General features: G+C 34.0%; 1 protein-coding gene across 2 annotated transcripts in view; it reads right to left on the bottom strand.

The window, feature by feature from the left end:
- Phkb (phosphorylase kinase regulatory subunit beta) overlaps nt 1-21,406 on the bottom strand; it is a 224,084-nt gene that overhangs the window by 93,298 nt on the left and 109,380 nt on the right. For both annotated transcript variants that reach the window (XM_076839471.2, XM_076839472.2), the window contains exons 9-12: nt 7,906-8,001; nt 5,827-6,024; nt 1,612-1,669; nt 711-788 (exon numbers count right to left, since the gene is read on the bottom strand). In XM_076839471.2, the coding sequence (XP_076695586.1) occupies nt 711-788; nt 1,612-1,669; nt 5,827-6,024; nt 7,906-8,001 (430 nt within the window). The remainder of the gene's footprint in view (nt 1-710; nt 789-1,611; nt 1,670-5,826; nt 6,025-7,905; nt 8,002-21,406) is intronic.

Raw genomic sequence — 21,406 nt, 5'->3', positions numbered from 1 at the left:
CCCAAAGATATCTAGACCTTTATGTTTAAAATTCCTTGGAGAATTAGTTTTCCAATAATATAGAAAAGTCAATTATGTTCTTTAATGGTCCCTGGTGGTGTTTGATGGAAATCAATATACTCCCACTCATAAGACTGGGCATTTTGACCATTTCTAACATATTAAATACATCAGTGAAAAATGACATTTAAACATATAAAATACATTCAAAGCACAATGCTAAAGGCCCTAGAAGCAACTACAAAGAGGAGAGAATGTTCTTGGTAACCCTAGTGCCTTAAGAGAAGAGTGGAGCATCTCCAGGGAGCCTTCTGGGTCTGGAGTGGGAGCAGCACTCACCAATCATACAATTTTTGGTAACATGGATAAAAATCAGTCACTTTATATTATTATCATACTACACAGAGTAAAAGAATTACATAATTTAGTAACAGATGAAAAAGATCTGTCCACATTCACACTACCTTAGCATTAGTACTGCCACAACTATCTAAATTCTTCTGCATTGCTGTATTGACTAATGAATTCCTTATGTAAAAACACATGTATTATAATAAATTAATAGACTATTCTCTATGATTTTATATAAGGCTCAATCAATTTTTTCAATTTAATATACATTATTGTGTTTTATAAAAGACTCACTTATACATTTCAAAGGAACACTAAGGAAATGGTAATAGGAAGAATTCTTGAAAAAGCAACTATACCTTCTGTGGTCTGATGAAGCACTGGAGTTAAAAGATCCTGATATTCCTTGACTTGTTTGGGATTGCCTCTAAAAACTCCTAAAATGTAAAATATAATAGCAGGTTTACTGAGTAAGTAGCATAAAAATTTTACCTTAGAAAACTTACTGGTCCTTTTTAAATTATTGTGATAATTTTTTATGTAAATGATAAAAATATAATTTAAAAAGTAATGCAAATTGCATGATTTTTTTCAAAGAAATTTAGAAAGTCATATTAGCACTTAGAAGTGAAAACTGAATTTTAATTAAAATTTCTCTCTGATTAAGCATAAATGTTATGTCATGATTATAGTATTCATGATTTATATTAATCAAAAACCTTTCTTTGGGCTGGGGATGTGGCTCAAGTGGTAGCGCGCTCGCCTGGCATGCGTGCGGCCCGGGTTCGATCCTCAGCACCACATACAGACAAAGATGTTGTGTCCGCCAAATACTAAAAAATAAATATTAAAATTCTCTCTCCCTCTCTCTCCTCTCTCTCATTCTTTCTTTAAAAAAAAACCAAAAAAACAAAAACAAAAACAAAAAAAAACCTTTCTTTGTAAATACAAATAATATATTAGTATCATTTTAAAATCAAAGTAGTTTTTAAAAATTTTTTATACAACTTTATTTATATTTATTTATTTTTTAGTTTTAGTTGGACACAATACTTTTATTTATTTGTATGTAGTTTTAAAAATTATGTATATGATTTAACATTCACTCAGAAAGCAGAAGAGTAGTACATAAAAATTCAGAGCAGTTAACATCACCCAAGTACAGTCTATTTGCTAGATGAAAGGAGTCATATTTCATTTCTGCTCTTCTTTAAACCACTTATATCCTATAGCTTACATTTCAGGAAAAAGCTCACTTACCATCAATCATCATATAAAGGAAAAATATGGGAAATTCACATTCAATGTCATCAAATAGCTAAAACAGAAAATAAAAGATTAAAAATTTCAACAACAAACTGTAACAACTATATTTACGCTAAAAAGGTAAAATATTAATTTATAGTAATAACTTAAAGTTGGATTGATTTTTTTTTAAAGAGAGAGAGAGAGAGAGAAAGAGAGAGAGAGAGAGAGAGAGAGAGAGAATTTTCAATATTTATTTTTTAGTTTTCGGCGGACACAACATCTTTGTTTGTATGTGGTGCTGAGGATCGAACCTGGGCCGCACGCATGTCAGGCGAGCGCGCTACCGCTTGAGCCACATCCCCAGCCCCTGGATTGATTTTTATAATAATCAATTATTTTTAAAAAATTTATCAGGACTCTTATTATTGAAAACCTCATTTATTCAATCCATCAAACAGCAATCATCCAATAAATATTTACCAAGTATTTACTAAAAAGCTAATACCTGGCACTAACTAGACCAAGAAATATGAAGACACAAAAGAGATAGAACTTCCCCAAGAAGTTTACAACCTACTGGGAAGGCTAGCACACAAATAAACAACTACAGTGCAGTACAAAACGTCTCTACATGATACATTAGGAAAGCAGTGAATGAATCATGTTAGTCTCCCTGAGGGTCAGGGAAGGGTTTATAGGACAAGAGATGTTTCAGCTAATGCTTGATGGGCTTCATTGGAGAGATGAACTAAAGGAAGTCCACCAGAGGAAGCAAAAATATAAACTATAGATACATAGAAACACAAAGTATGGATAGAAAATGCTGGTAATTCAATGATTCTAAGATAAGCAAGGAAAAAGTAATAGTAAAAACAGAACTACAATGTGTTGCCTAGGTCAGTCAAATGAAGAAGAGCCTCACAGCTCATGCTCAGAGTCCGTGACTTTGACATGGAACAGGGAACCAATGATGACTTATCAATACATTTCCTTGCTAAATTGGGCAATTGGCAGTACTAAATAGAGATGCAGGGTAAGAAAAAAGGAAAGCAGGTAGGAGGCTGCTAGAGCAATACAAAGAGAAAAGATTAGCCTAAACCAGGGCACTTCAGCTTCAGGGCCACTGACATTTGGGTCAAACAGCTCTCCATTGTAGGGGTTGTCCTGTGCAAAGCAGGAATTTTAAAATAACAAAGGTCTCCTGAGGGACACAATTTCCTCAGGTTATAAATCAGTAGCTTATATCAAGGAGTAATAGAGAAATAGGAACATAATATTAAGATTTTTAAGAAAGCCACATCAGCCAGCTTTTGTGACTGACAAAGGTAGTTGAGTGGGAAGAAGCTAGAATGATTTTGTTTGGGGCTTGAGCAGAGGAGTTAGAACTGAGTACAAGGAGACTGTAGGGCATCTAAGTAGAGATGTTCAAAAGACAGTTGCTTTAACTGGACATGGTAGTGTATCCCTATAATCCCAGTGACTCAGGAGGCTAAGGCAGGAGGATTGCAAGTTCAAGAACAGTATTGGCAATTTAGCAAGGCCCTAAATAACTTAGTGAGATCCTGCCCTGTTTCAAAATGGAAGATTAAAAAGAACTGGGATGTGGCCCAGCACCAAAACAAACAAACAAACAAAATGATAGTTGCATAAATGAGTAAAGAAATTGGGATGAAGAAGTATGAGATAAAGAGCATTATTGATAAGGTGTGAGAGCATGGGTAGAATGAAAAGCAAATAGGACTGAGGATGGACCACAAAAGAGCAATGTTTAAGAGGACAGAAAAAGAGAAACCTGCAAAGGAGACTAAAGAGAACAGTGAGAGAAGGAAGTAGAAAACTAGAAAAACAGAGTTATGACAAATAGAGAAGCAGCTTCCAAGAAGAAAGACTCCTTTAAAGTATGCAAATGCTAAGGAGAGGTTTAATGAAATAAGGTCAGAAAAGCAATCCCTTATGATGTAGTGACCAAAAGTGACTGACATCAATATAGCTACTGAGGAGTGTTAGGGAGAAAAGACAGATTATACAGGCCCAAAGAGAGTGGGAGGCAAACAAGGTCTATACACCACTTTTACACCATGATTTTCAGAAGTGTTGCTCCAAAGAGAAAGAGGATGAAAGGCAGATACGAATATAGGTTGAGGGAGGCTTTTTGCTTTTTTTTTTTTTTTTTTTTTTAATGATAAACATCAATGTGTTTATGTTGAGGAAAAGAAATTGATTGAATTTGGGGAAACAGAACAGAGGGAAGGTATAGAAGTGGGAAAAATGAGTGTAAGAAAGGAGAAATGTTCATCAGTCATTAAGAAAAGAAAACTTTCAGTTAGAGAACTAAGAAAATAAATGAGAACAAGATGAAATGTATATATGTGTAGTGAGCTAAGAAGAGAGAGCACCTTTTATGAGTCAGGAGAGGAAGAGACAAGTATGATGAAGAGATTCACTGGAGAAGGCCACACCCAAATGAAAGACTCTCAGTAGAAAATAAGAAATCAAAGGCTGGAAACTTGAGTACAAATGGAAAAAGGCCGGAAAAGCTTCCAAGAAGGGGTCCTGGCAGGGTCATACAGTACAACTGACAAGAAGAGGTGAAAACAGTGATAAGGACTGACCAACAAGGATATCCTGAATTAGAGGAGGTATTTATCCACATAGTGCTGGTAGCTTTCCTTGGTGGTGCTCAGCAGTAAGTACATAAGTAGAGAAGCCCTGCTAGACTGATCCAAAGTTCAAAGTATGCAAGGTGGTAGTTGCAGATGGTTCAATTCAAATGTAAGTGAGGTAAATCAGCTCAGGAAATGAATTAAATAGAAATAAAACATTTGAAGGCATTTAAATGATAAACTGATTAATTTAGCAAATTTTGACACTACAAAATTTCAACAGCTATAAAAATTCAATACCATACACAATAAATGGTTCCTAAGGCTCTCAAATGATACATTGACTATGAAATTTAACACATTCATTAATAATTTGTCAATTTGTTCTGCAAAACTAAGTGTATATTGAATTTAAGAGTAGTATCTTAATTGCCAAACAATTACAAAGTCTAATATTGTTGAGACATACCCCATGTTACAAATCCATTTTATGGGTCTTCAGTGGGTGAGTCAAAGTGATAAGCATGCTTTAAAAATTTTCAGGGCTGGGTTTGTAGCTCAGTGGAAGAGCACTTGTAAAGCATGTGTGAGGAACTAGGTTCCATTCTCAGCACCACATATAAATAAATAAAATAAAGGTCCATTGACAACTAAAAAATATTAAAAGAAAAAAAAAAGAGGGGCTGGGGTTGTGGCTCAGCAGCAGAGTGCTCACCTAGGTCTCACGTGTGAGACCCTGGGTTCAATCCTCAGCACCACCTAAAAGTGAATTAATAAAAAAATAGGTATTGTGTCCAACTACAACAAAAAAATAAAATATTAGGAAAAAAGAGTAATTTTCAATGTACCCAGTAAAGCAAAGTCTTCAGCAATGTGAGGGGAGGCTTACTTTTTTGGAGTATTAAGAATATTCTATATGGCTTAAAAGCAGCTAGTATAAAACTATACATAGTGGTTTGAAATAAATAATATTTTAAAATTAATATTCAGAAGTATATTGTAATGAGAAGTGTCTAAATGAAACAAAAGTGACAGAGGGAGTAGTATCAGTTTGAATAACAGCATTTGCTTAATAGACTAAAAGCTAGATCACAAATAGAAACTTTATATTATATAAGAAAAACAGGCAAAGGACTGAAAATGCAAGAGAAAATTGTTTGACCAGTGCATCAACATGGCCTACTATGAGCAAACAGACCTCACAGAATAAGAGCTAATACTTATTGAGCACTTGCCATGTGTCAAGCACTGTTCTAAACATTTTAAACGATTTAATTCTTAAAAAAAAAAAAAAAAAAAACCTCATGAGGGGCTGGGATTGTGGCTCCGCGGTAGAGCGCTCGCCTAGAATGGGCAGGACCCGGGTTCCATCCTCAGCACCACATAAAAATAAAAAAAAAAGCATTGTGTTGTGTCCATCTACACCAAAAATAAATATTAAAAAAACCTCACGATATAGCTAGTATTATTATTTTACCAATGAATAATATTAAACACAGAGTTCAATTAACTTATCCAAGACCACATAGCTATTAAAGAGCTGGAACTTTAATCCAAGGAGTCAGCCTCTGGAATTTGTGATTTTGACCATTTTCATGTACTAATGCACAATATTTTTTGATACCTTAATTTCAGCTGGTTTGTAGTAGCGTCTGTTTGGATCCTCCAGTGAGGTTCTATATCCATCTCTCAAGAAACGTTTAAAACCATATTTTCCTTTTAATTTTCTAACTACTTTATCAAGTGTCTGGTTAAACAGAACTTCATCATCCAGGGCAAATGCAGGATAACTGATGCAGGGAAGCAGGGCAGCATCTGTGTTCTGGGGTCAATAAGAAAAACAAATTGTGTCTACAGTGATATGATCAACAAAGCCTAAGGAGAATCATGGATATGAAAAGTCAAATAGATTATCCAACCAACAGTGAGCTTGCTCAGAAGAGCAGGCAAGTATTTCTATGGCATGCTGCAGTGGACCTTACAAAAGAGCTAAAACTTTGTTCATTAATAAAGAGAATTGTCAAAGTGCAACATGGGCTCAAACATTAAAATATTAATTAGAGCAATATGTAAAAATTTAATACCAATAGCCATCACAATTTAGTTTGCCACAGCAATTTTCTTATAATATTGAAAAAGATGAAACAAGTTAAAGGTCCATCAATTAGCAGCAATTCTAAGAGAAATTAAAATTTATATTATAGAAATGTATTTCTACATTTAGGATAACAATGACTGTGACCAATACTGTTCTATTTTGTAAAGTAAAAATATTATACATGTGCATAAAACTATATGGAAACATGTATATGATACCACCTAAGAGTATATTCGAGTGGTAGAATAAATGGATATTATATTATTAAATAGCAAATAATGCTTATTTGTGAGTTTTGATTTCTTTTACTATAATCTTACATTACATATATGTAAGTTATTTTTAAATTATTATATTATTATGTTTGGATTTTTTTAAAGAATAGAATCATAAATAATATCTAGAAAAATGTACAATTTGGTATAATAAGCATACAAAAGTTCATCAGACAAAGAAATAGAGTAAATAAAATGGGAGAAAAGAAAAAAGAACATTTATTCAAAAGAAGTATCACTGGGTGCAGTGGCCTATGCCTGTAATCCCAGCCATTCAGGAGGCTAAGGCAGGAGAATCTCAAGTTCAAAGGCTGCCACAGCAATGGCAAGGCACTAATAAGCAACTCAGTGAGACCCTGTCTCAAAATACAAAAAGAAGTGGGGTGGCTCAGTGGTTGAGTGGCCCTGAGTTCAATCCATAGTAGGCCCCTCCTAAAAAAAGATATATTGAAATATATTTTTCTAATATTCCATGACAAAAAATAATTCATTTTGGCCTAATGTTGCTAACTCCACCAAAAGAAAAATAATGTCTTTTTTTTTTTTTTTTAAATGTTGCCTTACAAAAGATCCAAAGGACAGAGAAGCTTTGTCCACAACTATTTTCTTCCTAAGTCAGCTTTCCAAAGGCCAGAGGCGTGAGGGGCAATATTAATTATGTTTTCTTATGGACAACCTCTAACATTTTAAGAGTACTTTCTTGGAAAAGAAGTTAAAATGACATAAAAATCATAAATGACAGTTCATTTTATTTATTTATTTATTTTTTTTAAATTAAGCCAAATAGTATTTTAATGAAATATTTTTAAAAAATCAAAATTAATGCAAAAACTTCAGGAGACTTTGGCTACTTCACAATTTGGCCCACAACCAGACATGGTGGATAACTATTTCTCACTGACCATTTAATATACATAAGGTCCATATAAGTGAACTTCCAAGCTCTATGCTTGAGATAGAGGCACTTCCTTTTTTTTTTCCCCCATGGTGGCTGATTAAGATGTTTTTTTTTTTTTTTTAATTGGTTGTTCAAAATATTACAAAGCTCTTGACATCTCATATTTCATACATTAGATTCAAGTGGATTATGAACTCCCATTTTTACCCCAAATACAGATTGCAGAATCACATTGGTTACACATCCACATTTTTACCTAATGCCCTATTAGTAACTGTTGTATTCTGCTGCCTTTCCTATCCTCTACTATCCCCCCTCCCCTCCCCTCCCATCTTCTCTCTCTACCCCATCTACTGTAATTCATTTCCCTCCTTGTTTATTTTCCCCTTCCCCTCACAAAGTTCATTTTAATTTATGCTAAAAATATCTCACATGAGATCTTGATTCTCTGGGTAAGAGTGAGCACAAAGTTTGCCTGTTGCGATTGTGAGCATCAAGATCCACGAAAATAACTGACCAAGAACAGCCCTAGAAAGAGAAAAAGAAAAACACTTCAAGAACTTGTCAAACATTTGGCATTGTTACTGTGGGAAATTTCACAAAAAATATTAACACTGACTGTCTAAGTATGGGATTACTAAAGGTCTTACGATTTTTTTTAATACTTTCCGTATTTCTCAAATTTCTTGCAGTAAATATATTAAACAATCATAAAATATATTTACAGTTGAAATTTTTTGCCTTCTTTATAAATCAGAATGTACTGATTACAAGATAGTCAATTAATAACATTTACTTTAATGAAAATACAAGTAGTTAAGCTAATATGACAAGGAATAAAACTAGAAATAATTTGAATTCATAAAATCTGAGCTTTGTACATTCCTTATAAGGAATGTTAATTATATGATCAAACTAAATAAATTTATATAAAATCAAGAATTGTGGATATAAAAACATCTGATTAAAATATGAAGATAGCAGAATTTCCAATAATAATACTGAAAATAACAGTAGCTATTATTTAATATGTTAGCATAATGCTTTATGTTTCACATGGCTTATGTCACTAAATACCCACATATAGATATTATTATCCCCGTTTTACTGAAAAGGACACTAAGCCTTAGTTCAATAGAGCAAGGGTATAAAATCAAGTCTGACATAGAAGCCCATGCCTTAATCACTTAGTTTTACAATTTCCCACACTAAAAAAAAAAAAAAAAGAAAGAAAGAAAGCAAAAACCAAACAACTATCTTTCAAGTAAGAACAACAACAACAAAACTTGAATTAAATGATAGGTATACTATAAAATGTCAACTGGTCTTCTAAAACATTAAAATTTTTGTTTACCATTTAGCCATTAGTTCATTCTATATTAAACAGCACAATTTTAAGTCAACATGACATTCTTTTACTGTGGAGCTAAATATTTGAAAACTAACGAAATGGGAATTCAAAGACTGCTTTCATTATAAGAGAACACTGAAAAAATATATGTGGGGAAAACAGAACTATCACACATTTTATGTTGCTTCAATATTACTTTCTAAATCTCATCTCATTCTCACAAACTTCAAAGATACACTCAATGGAAATGAAAACACCTTGAATCAATCATATAGCACTAGTTCCTAGATCCAAATATTAGACTTACTAGATATGTAATTTTCCTCTTAACCCATGTTAATACAAGAATATCAGCTTGTAAAGTAGAATAGTTTTTCATTCAAAACATAATTTTTTAAAAATATTTTACTCTGGCAAGTGAATTAATGAATGAACAGGGAATGCGTTAGGCTGTCTCTCAACAACCAGGCTAATATTAAACTGTTCTGTTATTTGAAGAGTTCTAATCTCCCATCTCTACTCATCTATTCATTTAACAAAATGTCATGTAATAGGTACTGTTGGCAGAGTACTATGCACTCTGCTTTGAGGAAAACAAACAAGGTTGAATTTGACCTGTGCACTCAAGGAACTGACCTAGTGATAGACAGTCCTGCGCAAGACAATTATGAAAGGAACCAAAAGACCACACATTGCAATACATAGCAAAGTATCATGCACAGGGCTTAATGAAAGAATTATAATTATAGTAAGTCACCACAGCAAAGTACCATGAACATGGTTTATATGGAAGAATAATAATTATATAATTGCCTAAGGAAGTAGGAGAAGATAAGGACCAAATCTACGATCTGAATTCTGGAGGAAAAAGAAGCAACTATATTAGTAAGAATAAAACAGCAAGAAATAAAGGGTATAATATGTTAGGAACCTGTGAATACACAAAATAATAGGAGCTATAATTTGTCCTTAGGCCAATAATTAATAAAGTTAATTGCATGCCAAACTGCCTGGAATTAAATTTTAAAAGATACAATCAAAATAGGATAATTTATTTTGAAATGAAAAATTTGGTAATTCTCTCCATTATTTAATAATGTAAACCGTCAACTTCTATTTTCTGGCCACAAAAGATAGCTTATTTATCTAAGTTCATCAAATATTTGTTTGGGTTTCAATTTTCCTCTACCAGTCTCTAAGAAATATGCCCAAAGGGAAATAAAATCTCACAATTTTATCATATTTTAACACTAAGAGCATAGGTTAACAATACTGTTTGTGTTCTCTTACAAAATATACAATAGTTTATGCATTAAGGTCCATATTTCCAGGAGGGTAAAATCACCCAACGTCATGGGCAATTAATCCCCAAAGCAAGACTTTTAAAAAGTCATCAAGGAGAGTCCTCATGTGGAATTAATTATCACCTACTTTAAATCATCAGACGCTTAATTTTAGTCCTGCAAATTTCAAAGCAAGCTACATGTCTGCATTGCTTTGAACACTTTGCATAACATGAGCAATCTTTCTAGTTGTCCCTTTTAGATTTTGGCCTCAGCTCATTTGTCAGTATCTTGACTTCCCCAATTAAAAGCAAGAATATGAAAAATGTTTTATGTGTATATGTCACTTCAGAGTATCTTATTAACTTTGGATATTTGATTTTCATCTTCCATTTCCTGAAATCGTCAGAACTCTGTCGTAATATCCTGATTCCACATAGAGAGCATATATTTTTTACAACAGAGAGTTCAAACTTCTTTAAAAAAACATTTTTTTTTTAGTTGTAGATGGACACAGTATCTTTATTTTTATTTATTTATTTTTATGTGGTACTATGGATGGAACCCAGGACCCCACATAGGCAAGGCAAGCACTCCCCCACTGAGCTACAACCCCAGAGAGCTCAAACTTTATTCTGAGTTTCTGCAATTATTTTAATTCTAGTAAATGCACTAAATGATTCTACCTGACAATGTCATGGGGGACATAGTTTCAATGATGGGAAAGGGCTGTACTGACCCATCTACCTGTCCCCTCAATTCCCATGACAAGAATAAACACTTTTGAGATGGTTCCTAAGGCCCATGGTACCATATGTACACATCATACTGTTAATATCAATGATCTCGGTTAAAAGTGAAATGATTTGGAGAATTGTCTGGCCCTCTCTCTCCTCCATTTTAATCACTTCTCTAAATCTGAGCTACTAGAATTGCTACTCTTATCTAAAATCAAAAAATAAAATAAGGTGAAATTATTTAGTGGGGATCTACTACACATGATCTCTTCTATTCTTCTTTTGGAAGCAAAATCAAACAACAAAGCTACAATCAGGTGTTTTTTCTTCTTTAATTCAGTATCAGGCTTCCCTTAGCAGAGCCCAGAGAGGAGTACTCTTCCAGAAAGTAATGTTTACAGACTGGAATTCCCCCTCTACTCCATTGTAATGGCAATAGGTGTATAAATGGTCAATTTTTGCTTCCTGCTCCAAGAGTTTTTTTCCAGTAGCCCCTTTCAAAATACAGCCTTCTCTTCCTTACAGAAGATGCTGCTCACACACTAGGAAAGGAATTTTCAAAGTAAAGAGGAGGATAAATCTGATCATTAATTCTCAGAACAGCAAAGCTGAGACTCAAAATCAGGAATCACAAAACTGTTGCTTACTATGTCCCTGACATTTGATAATATATTCTGACTTGTTTTTTTTTTTTTTAAATAGTTTTTAGTGTTGGCAAACCTTTATTTTATTCATATATTTATATGCGGTGCTGAGAATTGAACCCAGTGCTTCATACATATGAGACAAGCACTCTACCACTAAGCCACAATCCCAGCCCCTTCTGACTTGTTTATTAAATGTGATTATTTGAACACTGCCAAATATGACTTAAAATATTTAAATATATTTGTCACTGTATTTATTAAGAACATTTTTTTTAAGAGAGAGAGAGAGAGAATTTTTTAATATGTATTTTTTAGTTTTTGGCGGACACAACATCTTTGTTTGTATGTGGTGCTGAGGATCGAACCCGGGTCGCACGCATGCCAGGCGAGCACGCTACCTCTTGAGCCACATCCTCAGCCCTTAAGAACATATTTGAGACCCTGATGAAGTATCCCTAATGGAGGATTACATTAGTATGTATCTAAATGTAGCTGACCCCAAATCAGCTTTTATTACAAATTCATCATTATAGAAATTAGGTTTGAAGGATATGGACAATAGGCCCCAAGGAACTTCCCTTATCTAAAACTGTTCCTCTACCGCTTTCCTGCCAGGTGTGTAGGGGAATGTCTGTGGTAAATTGGAGCTTCTGTCATTGCAGTGGGATAAAATAAAAGCCTAGGCCTTAGTCATAGGAAAGGCAGGAAGGGAAAATGGGGAGAGCACAGAAGGGACTTGCACCTGGCCCCCACCTATACCTGAACTGGCTGTCCCTGGTACAACAGGCCTCAAGGAACTTCCCTTATCTATGACTGTTCCCCTACCAGCCCTAAATGAGCCTACAACTGAAATTTCTCCCATGACCTGGCCCTGCTAAACCCTATAAAACTCAGTCAACTTGCTGTAGCCATTGCCATTTTCTCTCTCGAAAATGTGCCCCTCGGTTACTTAATAAAGCTCTGCTGATCGTTGAGGTCTGTCTCCATTTCTTTTTCTTTTTGTATTCTTCATTTCCTTTTTTTTTTTTTTTAAAAAATTTTATTTATTTATTTTAGTGTTAGGGTCTGTAAACAAGTCAAGATGGCGCCTGGCATTTTGCCAGAGGGAGTGGTTTATGAAGTAACGCCAGCGAGCCATTAAGTGTGGAGATTCCTTATTGGTTGACTGCTGTATCTAGTTTATGTTAATTAAGATAAGCTGTGTGGAATGTATATATACCCCTCCAGTCCTACAATAAATGGCTCCCACTCTTGCTGTATCAATGTACACAAGTTGCTGGTCACCCCCTGGTTATTTTGCTGCAGCTGGACTGCGGCATTTTAGTTTTTTTAGGTGGACACAATATCTTTATTTTATTTTTATGTGGTGCTAAGAATTGAACCCAGTGCCTCATGCATGCTACGCGAGCACGCTACCACTTAAACCACATCCCCAGCCCCTTCATTTGCTTTTAAGGTCCTCTTATCACATTTGATTCCTAGACAGGGACTCAAAGAAAAATAACTTTTGAAAATGTAACAGTGGTCCACTTAACCTTTTGAATATAGTCCTCCTTGCTCTGAGGCTTATTTTAAAAAGGATATGTATTTTCTCTCTTCTCCCCTCTCCCCACTCTCTAACAAGATTAGGGAGACAGTGCTATCTTTCTACCACTAGTTAATTATACTTGAAAAACCCACCACAGGTAGGAACTATCTGCTGGAGAACCTAAGAAGTGAATATCCAACATACCATCAGGGCACCCAGAGCACACCTGGAAGGCAACCCTTGAAGAGTTTGTTGGGCAGAATCACAGCCTCTGGGACAGGAGTCCCTTGTGTTTTTTCTTTGCTAGCAAAGCTATAAACCTTCTTTTTCCTTTTTTTCAAAACCATGTCCTCATTATTAAATTGGTATAAATTGGCATTGGGGACGAGGACCAAGATCTGGTAACAAACATAGTTTCAGAATGTAGATTTTAAACAGTGTTTTTTTTTTTTTTCCTTGAATAATAAGGAAAGTGATTATTGGGGGGCGGAAAAAAAAACTAAAAGTTTTTTAAAAATAAGAGTTCTCAAAGAAAACACAGGGGAGGATTTCAAGATGGAGGAACAGAGGAGGTTGCTTACTTGGCTGCTCTGTGGAGTGAGACCAAGAAAGCAGACAGGCAGCTTCTCAGTAAGGTGGGTGAACATTAAACAAACAAAAAAGCAGGGGGATTTTACTGGAATTTAAAACTGGACATTAAAGCAGATCAGGGACTCAGTAGGTTGGATATAATAAAATAAGGAAGAAATCCCCAGGGGCACAGCCGATGTCACAATCAGGCCAGAAGCATCCACCAGAGCAGTCCCTCTATGAGCATGGTGGAGGGATAAGGGAAATAAAGGAACACGCATTTTAGGGAGGCCTGAGGTGTGTCTAGGTATGGAGCTTTTAGAGATCAAGGACACTGCCTCATAAACATGAAAGATGCGCTGCACAATATCCATGCGCAGGGACCGAAGCCACTATCTCTCCTGGTGGCAGGCAGGGGACAAAGGCAGGAACCATTATGCAGCCACTGTGCAGAGACCAGCAGCTGAGAGGGCTAATTCCTGGCAAACTTAAGATGGCCCTAAATACAGGCCCAGTAAACATACAAAGCATGACACAGAGTGTGCTTAAGTGACCAGGAAAAAATCAAACATGGAGAAAGGTTTACACAGGGAACAACTGGTTGTGGAAACCCATCTGTTCTATCCCACTCCTCAAATTCGAATGCTTGCAGATTCCACTGGTAGAGACACTCTGGCCTGGAATTTGGAAGGGTGGGGGAAGGAGAGATTGGAGACTAAACCCGAAAGGGATCTGAAAGAGACATGGGGACTAAGAATTGGGCCTCCCGACACATGAGTGGAACCCAGGGCAGATCTGTGGGGTACAGACTTCTAGCAGGGATCAAAAAGTACTGGCCCCTGGAGGTAAGCTGTTTAAAATCTTCAGAACAACTGGATTCAGCAAAGAGGCTGGAGCCCTTCTAACCAGAGGGTGAAGCATCATGATCCAGTCAACCCTACCTAAAACTGCCGAGAAGAAAAACTGAGACTCTTTTGAACTCCAACGGAAATTCTATCAGAATTTTAACTTTTATCAAGATTTTTTTAAAAAATTATTTTCTCTGTTTCATTCTTACCTTAATATGGTAAATGAACATTTATACATATTTATATTTTTTCCTCATTTCTAGCATTTTTTAAGCCAGTTATTTTTCATGGATTAATTTTTTGTGAACCAGAATGTTAGAGTAATATATTTTAGTTTTGTTTTCTATTATTTTATTTTTATTTGTAATTTCTTTAAATTTTTACTTTACATATTTTTTTCCTGTTTCCATTGACTCTCTCATTTTTTCTGTTAACAGCCAATCTCAATTGTTCTCTCTCACACACTTCCTTCTTCTCTCCTCCTCCCTCATAATCATCACATCCTTTATCTCTTCTTTTCTCTCCCTGTCTGCCATTTGAAATAATAATCATAACTTGCTGTTTTTATAGTAGGCAACAACTGATCATATCACTTCTGTTTATTGTGATAATTAATATTGTAGACATCATAGTAGAAACTATTTGGTTTAATACTGTATATTGTTTGCATTGGTTGTTATTATTATTTGTCTCCCCCTAAATAATGAAGTACTGGAAACCTTCAGGGACACTATAAGTCCACAGGGTAGAAACTCTACTGCCTCATAACCATACTGTTAGATGAGTAGAGACAAAAACATGAAAAAGCAAAAGAACAAATTGCCCCAAACAAACCAATGTACATAGAATGTACATAGTTAAACTGATCTGTGAAGTAAAGGACAGTACAAGAAATGAGAGGTGGGGCTGGGGTTGTGGCTCAGAGGTCGAGCACTCGACTAACACGTGTGAGGCACTGGGTTCAATCCTCAGCACCACATAAAAAAAATAAATTAAAAAATAAAGGTATTATGTCCGTCTACAGCTAAAAAAATAAAAATAAAAATAATTAAAAAAAATAAGAGAAAGTAAAACATCACTTCAATAAAGAGGCAGAGATTCTGACCAAAAAAAAAAAAAAAAACAAAAAACAACAAAAAAAGCCCCCAAACACACACACATACACACAAGAAGAAATCCTCAAAATTAAGGAAAAAATAAGCCAAATTAAATTAAAAATTCAATAGAAAGCATCATCAACAAACTAGATCACTTGGAAGAGATAACCTCAGGCAATGAAGAGAAAATATATAATCTTGAAAACAGAGTTGACCAAGGAAAGAAGATGGTAAGAAACCATGATCAAAAATTCCAAGAACTATGGGATAACATGAAATGACCAAATTTAAGATTTATTGAAATTGATTCAGGTTCAGAGATACAAACCAAAGAAGTGTACAACCTTTTCAATGACATAATATCAGAAAATTTTTCCAAACCTAAAGAATGAAATGGAAAATCAATACAGGACCCAAATGCATCAAATTAGAACGATATTATAATGAAAATGCTTATGGTACAGAATACAGATTGAATTTTAAAGGCTGCAAGAGAAAAATATCAGATTATGTATGTGGGGAACAAATTCAGATCTTAGCTGATTTGTCAACCCAGGCCCTCAAAGCTAGATCCTGGAATAACATACACCAAGCTCTGAAAGAAAATGGATGCTAAGCAGGAATCCTATGTACAGCAAAATTAAACTCCAGATTTGAAGATTAAATAAAAACATTCCTTGAAAAATGAAAGTTAAAAGAATCTGTAGCTAGAAAGCCTATACTACAGAACATTCTCAACAAAATATTCCATGAAGACAAAAAAAAAAAAAGTGAAAACCAGCAATTGAAGAAACTACACTAAAGGAATAGTCAATCAAAGTAAACTAATTAAAATTAAAAGCTAGAAATAAGCCCAAGTGACCAGGAATACAAATCATATCTCAATGATAACCTTGAGCAGTAATGGCCTAAACACATCGATGAAAAGACACAGATTGGCAGATTGGATTAGAAAACAGCACCCAACAATATGCTATCTCCAAGAAACTCATCTCTTTCTGTTATAAGTACTTTAAGACATCCACAGACTAAAGGTGAAAGGATGGGATAAAATATATTACTCACATGGATTGCATAAACAAGCAGGAGTTTCTATCCTCCTATCAGATAAAGTGGACTTTAAACCAAAGATAATCAGAAGGGACAAAGAAGGCTACCATTTCATTCAGCTTAACAGAATTATATTATACATCAACAAGACATAACAATTATAAACAATTATGCCCCAAACAATGGAGTATCTACATACATCAAATAAACCCTTCAAGAATCAAATAGGCCACAACACAATAACACTTGGTAACTTTTTTTTTGTGGTCATGCTGGGGATTGAATCCAGGGTCTTGTGCATGCTAGGCAAGCACTCTATACCAACTGAGCCTATATCCCCAGACCAATACTTAATAACTTTAACATGCCTCTGTCACCACTGGATTTTGTTTTCCTCCAAACAAAAACTAAATAAGGTATAGTAGTAAAAAATACAACTGATAATTCAGTTATAACAGACATATATAGAATATTTCATCCATCAATGACTGAATACACCATCTTCTCAGCAGTACACAGATATTTCTCTAATATAGACCATATTCTATAAGCTATCACATATGTTGGCATACAATTATAATATTACCTTAATATATTTTTAGCATTTGTAGGATTGATCATTCCCTTTCCATTGATATTAATTTTTGTGTTTTTGCTTTTTCTTCATTAAACTTGTTTACATTTTATCAAATTTTAGCTGTATTATTTCTTCTCTGTTTAACATATTTCTGCTCCTACTCTTATTTTTCTTTCCTACTACATAATTTGAAAATAATTTGATTATTATTCCAGCTTCTTTCTGTTACAAGTAATTTAAGTTATAAATGTTCATCTGAGTCATATTTCATCCCAGGGATCCTGATATTTTAAGCTTTTATTATCACTTAGTTCAAAGCGCGCTTTTTTTTTTTTTTAAACTTTTTTGTTCTTCTTCCTTGACCTCTAAGATATTTATAAGTGTGCTATTTAATTTTGAGAGAGTTGACACGTGAGGGTGGGGTTCTTTATATCTCAAGGTGATTGATTTCTAATGTAATAAACCATGAAAGAAACAGTCTGAACAATTTCATTTTTTTAAATAGTAATAGTAATACTTGTATATTAATTTTATTAGATACATACATGTCAAAACTGATAAAATTGCACACTTCAAATATATGCATTTTATGGTACTTCAATTTTACCTCAATAAAGCTATTGGGGGGTCAAAGAAAACAGTTTGCAACTTATGGCAGAACACATCAAAGATCTGAGATTTCCCACACCAATAATTTACCTTCCAGATTCATTGTGAGTGGCTTTGGGTTAGTTCTTAGTTCTACCCTACTTTTGTGTGAACTAAGAAAAGCTAAGTCAACTCTCTGACCATTCTTTTCAAGAAGGGATTTTCCATTTCCAAAGAACTTTGACTCCCTGAAGTTGACACCAAGAAAATATATACTTTTTGAAAGCTTTCAATTAACTTAGCTAAAGACACAAGATCAGATCTTTCAAAACACTACATCAAAAATCTTTAGAAATAAATATCCATACAATCTGAAATCCTCCAAGATGTTAGGAGGTTACATTGGGTTTTCACTTAAAAATATTTACTGTCAGTTCTTATCCCAGTAACTAATTTTTAATGAGAGCACAGTTCTTTTACATACATTAAACAACATTATAAAATGATTAAACACTCAAAAAAATCCCATGAAGTATTAAATGTGCTACTGTTTAGCAGGCACATTATTATTTTAACAATTGTAAAAGTGGAAATACTAAGATTTTCAAAATCAGGTTCCTGCTATGATCCCTATCAGAAAAAAGGATGAAATGGAATTCATAAAACTAGGACACTGATACTATCCTATAAAAATGAAAGATGAAGAAGCTCTACTTTGCAACATGCAGTCACTAAAAGAATAAGACATTGTCTATATTTCCATCCAAAATTATCAAAGGGTCATTCATTTACCAAACACTTGGTACACAGACACATTGGAAAATGACATGACCTAAAGAAGATAAAAAATTAACACTGATTAGAGCACTTGTTCTCATCCTTGGATGCACTTTAGAATTCCGGAGCAGATTTGAAAAACCCTAGTGTCACTGCCTCCTCCTACACCTAAATCAGTATGTCTGGGTATAGGAATCAGTATTGCTTTTTAAATTTCTCAGGATTCCAATGTGAAGTCAACTCTGAGAAACGGGCTGTGAAACAATAATGATATTAAATTTTTAACTCATAATCACAATGACTAATAAAGCCTACAGTTCTTTTAGAATTATAAGTAAAAAACATATGAAAACTTCCTGGGAAAAGTAAAGTTTTTAAAGCTATGTAGAATATGCACCAACATCACACCATGCAATTTCATCAAAGAAAAAAAAAATACTAAACATAAAGGAGAGACAGGCCTCAATACAAGACTAGTGGGTGGGTTCAATACTCTACTCTGACCAATAAATCTCATTCAGGGGGGAAATAAGTGAACAAAGAAATATCAGAGTTAAATACACTATAGATCAAATGGTTTTAACAGACTTCTACAGAATATTCCATCCAATGTTTGAGGATTGATCATCAGCTCATAGAACTTTTTCCAAAATAGACCACATGTTTCAACAGTAAACAAATTTTTAAAAATTCAAAAAACTGAAATAATTTCATTCCATTCTGATAAGATACAAGAAAGTAGAAATTAACAGCAAGGGAAATTACAGAAATCATACAAATACATGAATACTGAATAACACACTTGAAAGATAGTGGGTTACTGAAAAAAATAGGGTGGGGATAAAAAATTCCAAGAATCAACCAAAAATAGAAACAAAACATACCTATGGGATAAAGTGAAAGAGTACTAAAAGGGAAATTTATAACAATGAGTGTTAGATTAAAAACAAAATAAAAAAGAATCAGGTATAGGGGCACATGCCTGTAATCCCAGCTGCTCAGGAGTCTGAGGCAGGAGCATCTCAAGTTGAAAGCCAGCCCTCAGCAACTTAGCAAAGCCCTAAGCAACTCAGTGAGAACCTGTCTCTAAAATACACACACACACTCAAAAGAAGCTGGGGATATATATATCTCAGTGATTGAGCACACCTGTGTTCAATCCCTAGTACCAAAAAAAAAAAAAAAAAAGATAGAGATCTCAAATAAACTAATAATACATTTCAAGATCTTACAAAAATAAGAACAAACCAAACACCAAATAAGTAGAAGGAAAGAAATAATAAAGATCAGAGATAAAATAAAGATGAAAAGAATACAAAGAATCCACAGAATACAGAGCTGGTTCTTTGAAAAGATAAATAAAATTGACAAAGCTTTAGTTAAATTAACCAAAGGAAAGATAGAGAATACTCAAATAATAAAATTAGAGGTAAAAAAGAAGTTAATACAATATAGATACCAATGAAATTCAAAAGCTTATTAAGGGACATTTTGAAAAACTGCATGTCAATAAACTGGACTATCTAGAAAAAAAATAGAAAGACTTCTGGACATATGTTAACAAAATTGAACCAAGAGAATATAAAAATCCTAAATAAAGCAAAAAAAGTAATGAGATAGAAGTGGTAATGAAAAGTCTCTCAATAAAGAAAGCCCAGAACCAGAAAGATTCACTAGTGAATTTTACCAGAATTTTAAATACCAATGCACCTAAACTATTTCATCAGACAGAAAGGGAATGCATCTTCTCAAACTCATTCTATAAAGACAGTATTAACCTGCTACAAAATCTGATAACGACACAACAAAAAAGGAAAACTATCCACCAAAATCTCTGATAAATTAAGATCCAAATCTCCTCAATAAAATTATTGCAAGATGAATTCAATAGCATATTAAAAAGATAGTGCAGCATGATCAAGCTGTATTCCAGGGATGCAAGGATGCTTTGTCATGAAAAAAACCAATAAACATAATTCATCACCTAAACAGAATCAAAGATAAAAGCATTACATGATCATCTCCAATAAATACAGGAAAAAGCATTTAATAAAATTCGACATCCCTTTATGATAAAAGTCCTTGAATAAATTAGGCCTAGAAGGACCATATCTCAACATAAGTTTATTCATGATAAACCCATAGCAAATATCATATAGAATGGGGAAACACTGAGTTCCTCTAAGATCAAGAGACAAGGGTGTCCACTGTAACTACTCTGATTCAATATACTTCTGGAAACTTTAGTCAGAACAATTAGGAAAGAGAAAGAAATGAATGGCATATAAATTGACTGTTGGTTGATGATATGATTCTGTACTTAGAAAACCCTACAGATTCCACTAAGACTCTTAAAACTCATAAACAAATTCAGCCGAGTAGCAGGATACAAAATCTTGGGCTGGGATTGTGGCTCTATGGTAGAGTGCTTGCCTCACATGTGTGAGCACTGGGTTTGATTCTCAGCACCACATATAAATAAATGATTAAAATAAAGGTCCATCTACAACTAAAAATAATTTGTTTTAAAGTGACTTTTCTATATACCAGTAATGAACTTGCTGAATAAAAAAATCAAGAAAATAAATCCCATTTACAATAGCCTCAAAACAAAAACAAAAACAAACCTCCAAGGAATAAGCCTAACCAAGGAAGTAAAATATCATTACAATGAAAATTATAAAATATTAAAGAAAGAAAATGTAGAAAACACTAGAAGGTAGAAAGGACTGCCATGTTTATGTATTCTGATAATTAATATTGTTTAAAAAGTCCGACTATTCAAAGTGATCTACACATTCAATGCAATCTCTGTTCAAATACCAATGACAATTCTTCACAGAACCAGACCACACAATCCTAAAATTTATGTGAGAACAT

This window comes from Callospermophilus lateralis, chromosome 18, assembly GCF_048772815.1.
Source record: "Callospermophilus lateralis isolate mCalLat2 chromosome 18, mCalLat2.hap1, whole genome shotgun sequence".
Taxonomy (NCBI): Eukaryota; Metazoa; Chordata; class Mammalia; order Rodentia; family Sciuridae; genus Callospermophilus; species Callospermophilus lateralis.
The sequence above is the reverse complement of the archived record's forward strand: the minus strand, read 5'-3'. Positions and strand labels throughout refer to the sequence as shown.